The sequence below is a fragment of the Myotis lucifugus genome, unplaced genomic scaffold (assembly GCF_000147115.1).
Source record: "Myotis lucifugus unplaced genomic scaffold, Myoluc2.0 scaffold_276, whole genome shotgun sequence".
In the NCBI taxonomy this organism is placed as follows: domain Eukaryota; kingdom Metazoa; phylum Chordata; class Mammalia; order Chiroptera; family Vespertilionidae; genus Myotis; species Myotis lucifugus.
In genome coordinates this window covers 535,526-543,471 of record NW_005871324.1, presented here as the reverse complement: position 1 = coordinate 543,471, position 7,946 = coordinate 535,526, and the positions used below count along the sequence as shown (strand labels likewise).

Sequence of the window (7,946 nt, the reverse complement as noted above, 5' to 3'; positions counted from 1 at the left end):
GGGGGGACATAGAGGAGGAGGAGGAGGGAGGGGCTTAGCTCTGTCGGGAGACAGTGGTCACCCACCCAAGCCAGCTGGGGTGGGGGTTAGCATGTGTTTGAAAGAACCCTGTGTTGTGAAGGCCCGTACTGGGTATTGGGGCCTGGGGGTTGTGTTGTCCCATTTTGCAGCTGTGGAAAACTGAGGCTCAGAGGGACCAGGGAAAGAACCTGAAGGCCCCAGTGCCCCTAGGGTGTGAGTGCTGCTTCCAGGGCGAGTGACCACAGGGGGACTGACTTCAGTGTGCCCTCTGTGGTGACTACTGTCCCCCCACCCCCACCCCCCGAACCCATAGGAGGTGAGCGCCTTTGGGGAAGACGGTGAGGGTGACGACCTTGACCTGTGGATTGTGCGCTGCTCGGGGAAGCACTGGGAGCGGGAGGCCGCCGTGCGCTTCCAGCACGTGGGCACCTCTGTGTTCCTGTCCGTCACCGGCGAGCAGTACGGGAGCCCCATCCGTGGGCAGCATGAGGTGCACGGCATGCCCAGCGCCAACACACACAATACGTGGAAGGCCATGGAAGGCATCTTCATCAAGCCCAGCGTGGATCCCTCTGCAGGTCATGATGAACTCTGAGTGCCGTGCATGGGTGGATGGAGGGTGGCAGGGTTGAGGCGTCTGTAGGGCCACTCTTGGTGAAGACTTTGGGTTTGTAGGGGTTCTTAAGTGCCTTTGTTAATTAAAGAATGTTGGTCTGTGATTGTTTTGAGTGAGCCTGGGTGTGACCAGGAGGTCCCAGCTCTTTCTGGCCCAGTTCACCATCTCTTCCTCAGCACAAAACTGCTCTCTCCCACACAGCTGGGCAACTGAACCTGTCCAAACCCTTCTGGTGCCTTTCCATGCATTCCAGCACTGCTCTGCCACCCTTAGACTGTCTGATGGCAAGTGACCCTCCAACCCCTGAGCTTCACGAACCTTCCTGTTAAGAGCTGTGGCCAGGGCCTCAGCAGCATAAGTGGAAGCCCCACTCTTTTCTGCAGGGGTGAAATACAAGCTCTCCAGACCCCTCCTCACTCCTTGAGGTGAGGACCCCCACTTTCCTGGCACCTCTCCCCTAGCAATTGTGAAAGTCGTTGACATTTGTTTTAATTTACTTTATATATATATATATATATATATATATATATATATATATATATATGATTTCAAAGAGGAAGGGAGAGGGAGAGAGGGTTGGGATAGAAACATCATGATAAGAGAGAATCATTGATCAGCTGCCTCCTGCAGGCCCCATACTGGGGATCTAGCCCGCAACCCGGGCATGTGCCCTTGACCGGAATCAAACCCAGGACCCTTCAGTTCGAAGGCTGATGCTCTATCCACTGAGCCAAATCAGCTAGGGCTTTGACATTTGTTTTTAAGCAAGCACCAGGCCAGGATTCTGCCTGTCTGCATCACAGGTTCTCTCACCCCATGCACCTCAGCCTGTCCAGGCATGTGAAATCTCAGGTCCCCACTACAACCTTCCAAGGTCCCAAGGAGATAACAAAACTTCAAAAGATATCACATGGAAAGAGAACCTCAAAGAACTGCTACCTGCATAGATCTGAGAAGGCTTCCTGGAAGAAGAGGCACAATTTAGTCAGGCAAAGAGTTACAATTTGAAAGCAGGAACAGTAAATAGGAGGGCGCTAATAAAGGAAGGTAACAGCGCTGCTGGTGTGTGGGTGACCTCTAGAGGTTGTGGTGGTGATTACAGGCTCACTGGACTTGCTAAACACTCAGATGGGGTTGTGTGGGAGGGTAGGGGCTTAGGGTTGCTGCTGGGGGAAGAGGGAGCCATTTTCCTGAATGAATGTAAAAGAGTCCCAGGAGAGGCTGGGAGTAGCAACTGGCTGGAACGGGGCTTAGAAGAGTGTGGGCATAACACCTTACATTTGAGAAATCAATGAACTTTATAGGGGTGGGAGAAGCTGAGGGGAGGAGGGTCCTAGGTAGGCCCATCATTCCCACCCTCTCCCCTATGAGCTCCGGCTTCGCTCAAACACAGACCTCCTGGCTGACCTCTCCACTGCCAAACCTCTCCAGCACTGTCTACAAGTCTACATTCCTCTCCCATCACTCACCTGACCCGAGACAGGATTGGAGTCCAGGCAAATTCCAGTGGGGCTGTGAGAGAAGGAAAGGCAGCTGGAGAAGGTTGCATTGTTGAGCAAGTTACCCTTGTGGGCAACTGGAGCTTAATTCCATGGGGAGTTCTGGGACTCCGAGTGGGAACAGCATCAACGTTATCCAACCCAAGTATCTGCCCTCACTGGCGGAGGCTGCTGGTGGGTGGGGGGATTATTCTGCAGTGCTTCCCACTTGCCCTGGACATTGGGAAGTTTACCTGAGGGCTCTATTCTACAGCCAGAATAAAGCCCTCAGCAAGAGTCTGGCAGGGAGCATCCTTTCTGTGGTGTTAATTGCCAAGGGGCTGTTGGCCAGGCACCAATAGTGTGGAACACACTTTGCCCATCCAAGGGGGCACTCTGGTCCATCCCTGTCCCCTCCTGGTCATAGGAGTCCCCTTCTGCTTCTGCTTATTACCTCCTTACCACCACACAGACATAAGTGCAGAGTATTTTTTTTAATATATTTTATTGATTTTTCACAGAGAGGAAGGGAGAGAGATAGAGAGTTAGAAACATCGATGAGAGAGAAACATCGATCAGCTGCTTCCTGCACATTCCCTACTGGGGATGTGCTTGCAACCAAGGTACATGCCCCTGACCGGAATCGAACCTGGGACCCTTCAGTCCGTAGGCAGACACTCTATCCACTGAGCCCACCTGGTCAGGGCAAGTGCAGAATATTAAGAGCAGAATCAAACAGTGCACACAACATATAGTGATCCTTGGAAAACAAAGGTGGGAGCAGGTAAGATGGCTCCGGGAAGAATTCAGGACAAGACCCAAAATTAACACCGCAGCAGCAGCAGCAGAGTTCTCATTTATTGAACACAAAATGCCAGACCCAGGGCCAACGATTCTTGTCTTAATTTTGCAGAGGAGGCAACCGAAGTTTGCAAAAATTCACACCTAGCTCTGCCTGCCTCTAAAACATTTGCTCTCAGCCATTGGGTTGGGAAAATAAAACGGGGGGCTGGGGGGTCTAAGCACCCTGCCTCCTACCTGCTGCCCCCTTCCCTCCCACTGCAGCTATGCGAGGCAGTCCGTGTAGTATATCTTTCCAGGCCATCAGCCCGGGGCGGCACTTAATGGACGCTTATTCACAAAGCGGATCGCAATCACGCAGGGATCCCAGCCGACACCCCCTTCCCGGACCTCCCACAGACCCGCAAGGCCCCACGGGCTCCAGGACCCGGTCTCCGCAGCCTAGGCCTATCCAGGTGGCTTGGGGCAAATTCCACCTGGGTCAAACCGGGCGATGGGAGGGGGGTGGGAGGAGGCTGTCCCAGGAGCAGGACCTCCGCAGCCGAGTGTCCCGCCTGCGAGGCACAGAGAGCAAGGTCAGCGCGCAGGACCGAGCAGACCCGCAGGCATTTTCCGAGGGTCGCAGCCCCCTCCTCCGTGGGCTCAGCCGCGCGGCCGGCGCCCCCCACCGACTTCCAAGTGCTCCTGTCCTCGCAGCTAGAAAACTCGCCGAGCCGGAGCCGAGAAAAGGCGGGCCGAGCCCCTTTCGGTAAGTTATGAATGGGTCGGAAGTGTTGGCGGAACTCATTGTTAAAACCGCGGAGCCCTCGGCTGGCCGCCGCACCGCCAATCCCGGCCCGGAGGCTATTTTGAAATCGCTCCCGCATCAGCCAATAGGTGTGCGGGAGGCGAGGCGCCGGCGCCGGCCAATGGGCGCGGCGTGACGCTCAGGAGCCGGGGGCTCGGCCGCGACGACTGTCAGCGGGTTAAAGATGGAGCTGGTGGGCGAGAGGGCGCCACGAGGTGCGGGGTCGGCCCGGTGCAGACGACGGGGACGGACGACCACCGGGACGTCTCTCCCGCTCACCCTCCGCGTCCTGCCCGGGCCAGGGGCCGAAGGGGGGTCCGGTCGCGTGAGTAGCAGGGTCCCCTGCGAGGGGAGCGGGCAGGGCGGCCCTACCCGGCGACACTACGCGGAGGGGCGCAGCCCGGACTGCAGGCGCTCTCTCCGGGCAGGGACTCCAGAGGGCGGGAGCCCCCCTCCCCCCGACCCCCGTTCCTCTGCGCGCTCGGGGCCTCGGGGCAGCGAATCTTTTAGGACAGAACGCGGAGCCCAAAGTTGGGGACCAGGGGCCAGGGAGGGGGGCCTGAGCTGGCAGGGGCGTGTCGGCCCTAAGTGGGGCCACCCTTACCCCGGGGCCGCGGGCCAGCGAGGGCGCAGGGTCGTCGGGCTGAACCACCCTCGCTTCGGGCGCCAGTGGGCTTCGGACTGTGGTGGAGCACGGGCCCCTCTTCTTTGTGTGTGAGCCCCCCCCTCCCCCGTGCGCTCCCGCTCCGGGTTTGGAGCTACCCCTTAGTTTGGGGGTCTCTCGTCCACCGCTATCTGGAGCGGGCTAAGGTCCGGGTGCCCTGGGATCCTGAGGACCCCGAGGACTGAGGACTGCAGTCCCGATGAAATCCCCCCTCCCAGCTCTGAGGTCCAGGACAGGCCTCTGACCCCAACCTCCCAGGATTGAGCTTCCACCCTACCCATATTGGGGGAGGGGGTCCCCCCCTGCTGGCCGCAGGTGCTCTGACGAGGTTGCACTACTGTGCTCTGAGAAGCAGTGCAATGATATTGTCAAAGCATCTGGGACCAACCATGGGGGCCCCCATCCCCCACACCTCCACCTCCTCCTCCCAGGCGGGGCCCCTTGGGCCTGCAGGTTCTCCCCTCCCCCCTGCCCTGCTGGCTCCCTTCTCCATGGAAACTTGAGATCCTGGCCAGGCCTGGGCCTCTGGGGTCAGAGGGCACCCTTCCCCCAGGCAGAGGCCCCGCCCCAGTGGGCCTGCATTCCTGGTCTGAGATCCCCACCGACAGACCACCGGGAGCGGCTAGGCAGGCAGGCGCTGGCAGGCCTGCCTGACACTCTTTCCCTGTTGCACTACTGTGGGCTGCTGGGAAGCAGTGCAATGATGAAAGGGCATCAGTCAGGTCTAGTCCACCACACACAGCACCTGGGGGGAGGGAGTTTTGCTGCCTCAGTCCACTTCCCAGTATTAGGTAGTGGTTCGGGGCTGGGCCGGCCCCTCCATCAGAGGATTAGGTGAGTGCAGAGCTGGGGAATTGCCCCATAAACTCTCCCTCTGGTCATGGCTGGACAGGTGCAGAGTCAGAGGCCCTGGATTAAGAAAAGCTCTGGTGTGAAGAGGATCTTTCAGACTAGCATCCTGGGTAAGACTCGGAACTCCAGGTTTGCTCAGGGTCTTGTAGAAGAATAGAGGCCACTGCTTTGCATGGAAGGTCTTTCTGGGCCTGGCTCAGACCCAGCTCACCCTTGACCACGTGGAGGTGAACTGGAACAAGCCCTCCTTGAAGGCTTGGGGAGGACCAGACTCTGGAGAGAATGCTCTCCTGGGTTCTCGGCAGGAAAAGCGCTATTTGGGGTGGGTGGGTGGGTATCCTTGGGATATAAAGCCACAGGTGATGGCCGCCAACTGCACCATCTTGTTCTCTTACAGGGAAATATGCTGCCCGGAGCCTGCAGGAGGGACTATGAGGTGCCTGGCATGCCCACCCTCACAGCTGGAATTGGGGGGGATTGGAGCTGAACTGCCAAGGAGCCTGGCCCAAGCATGCTGGCAGGGCCATCTCCACCATCAGGACCTGACACAATGCACAATGACAGTTATGTGCCCTATGACAGTTATTCAAGCCCATCTCCTTAAGAGGAAGCCCGGGTTCCAGATGGGTGTTTGGGAGTTCCTCTCAACCCTAGCTGAGCACACTGGGGAACCGGTTTCACCCCCATCCTGCGGGTAGAAGCCCTCGCATCCATGGGGAGGATGAGGAGCAATAACACATGGAAGAAACAAGTCGTGGGAGAAGTGAGCCAGCTGGGCTGCATGGACTCAGGAAACTAGTTACAGAGACAAAAGAAGGACCCTTGGAGCTTAGGAGAAAGAAAGGCAAAGAAAATGCCCCTGGGGGGAGGGAAGGGGGAAAAGCAAGGTGTGCTCTAGAGAGAAAGCTTGAGCTGGGTCCTTCATCATATATATATATATATATTTCAGAGAGGAAGGGAGAGATAGAAATATCAATGATGTGCCCTGACTTGGAATTGGTTCATAGGTCAACGTTCAACCACTGAGCCACACTAGCTTGGTGGGTCCTTCTTCTTAGGGCTTTTATTTGGAGGTTTCAGGGAAGGATCTCAGTAGAATATCAGGAGTGTCCTTAGGGTCCTGGTCTCCACTGATTGGTTGACCCCCACCAATCCTCAGCCATGGTGTTTGGTTTGGCTGCTTTTCTGGGCCTGGAACTGAAACACAACTGAGGCCTAGATTTTTCTCTCCAGTTTGATGGAAACTGTCTCTGGTCAACAGACCCCAGGCTTTGTTCCTAAGATTATTTGATTCAGGTCTTCTCATTGTCTTGAGGGATTAGTGCTTCAGGAAGTGGTCATGCAAGGTCTTGGATGGGAGTCTACTCTCCACCCCCTTTTCCTCCTCGAAGGGAGTCTCCCCCATGACTAGCCACATGCCAGGGGAGCTGCATGACCAACGATATGCTAGGAGAAGAAAGGTCACCTGGGGGTGAGGTTCCACCCTACAACTGTCTTTTCCAGGCACCTGGGACTTTCCACCCTGGTGACCTTGTGTACCTGGCCTATCCTTCCTACTCTGCTCATGTCTACCTGCCTACCAAATGGGGGGAGAGGACAAGCGGGAGAAGGGTGGGTTTCATGCTGGAGAGGAAGAAGAAGCGGTGAAAAGTGCGGGGCTGGAGTCGGGGCAGAGTGAAGTCCTCCGGAAGTTGTCTGCGGAAGAAGCACGGCTCTGGCTGGAGGCCTGGGAGGCTACACACTATGAGGAGGGGGCGCAGCTGAGATGGGGCGGGGCTGGAGGCTGGCTGAGGGGCGTGGGCCTTAAAGAAGCTGGAGGGTTCCTGCGCCTACCTACCATGTTCTTGGTGTGGCCCTCGGCCAGCCCTGACCAAAGCCCTGCCGCCCGCATGGGGCTTAGGGTCTAGTCCTGCCCAGTGGCGTTCGCCCCCTCGAAAGTGCAAGAGCGCATGCCCAGAGCTGCGGGCATTGTCACGTGCGGCCCTCTCGCGCGAGTTGGCCCGGCAGCGATCTCGGAGGGGATTGGCTGGAGCCAGGGTGGGCGCGGCGCTGAGGCTGTCGGGAAGAGAGCGGGTGTGTGCCGAGGCCCCCACCGCCCACCGAGACCTGAGCGCGGGCGTCGGGAGCGGCCCTTCTCGCCCAGCCTGCAGCGGGTGGGGTCGGCGTGCCTGGACCCTCGGGTGACCCCGCCCCGACGGCCGCCGCCAGCCCGCAGCCCCACCGGATTGAGATTCTGGACGAGTTCGACAGCGAGTTCCCCCAGAGTGTGACCTTCTGCCAGCGCATATCCGAGGAGGCCTTCGAGAGGCAGGCGGCCACTTACACGGAGCGCGCACTGCGCCGCCTCTTCCGCAGCCTCGACCGCAACCCGGCGCTGGCCGAGAGGGTGGTGCGGAAGGACAAGCAGGCCGAGTGCGAGCGGCGCGGGCTCCTCTCCTTCCTCTGGGTGCGGGGTGCAGGGGGAGCTGCGGGAGGCTGGGGTGGCAGTCACTGGGGGGGAAGTCCTGCTGCCCTCCAGGGCGCAACTCTGGGCATGGGGGGCGGGGAAGGAGGGAGGGCTTGGGCCCAGCTGGGTTTGCAGAGTTGGGGCTTTGAGAAGCCGGAGGCAACCCAGCTTGGGGAGTGCAGCAGGCAGGCAGGCAGGCGGCTCACCGGTCCAGCTTCCTTCCTCTTGCCCCACCTCTCCCGCTGCCGTCGCAGGCGAAGTTCTTCTGTGCAGTCCAGGGG

At 58.6% G+C, this 7,946-nt stretch overlaps 1 protein-coding gene across 1 annotated transcript in view; it reads left to right on the top strand.

Annotated features, from left to right (window-relative positions):
- The window catches only part of SDF2L1 (stromal cell derived factor 2 like 1), a 2,451-nt gene extending 1,711 nt beyond the window's left edge, over positions 1-740 (top strand). The window contains exon 3 of the mRNA XM_006099508.2: positions 335-740. Coding sequence (XP_006099570.1) covers positions 335-616 — 282 coding nt within the window. The 3' untranslated portion in view covers positions 617-740. The remainder of the gene's footprint in view (positions 1-334) is intronic.
- Positions 741-7,946: the final 7,206 nt, after the last annotated feature.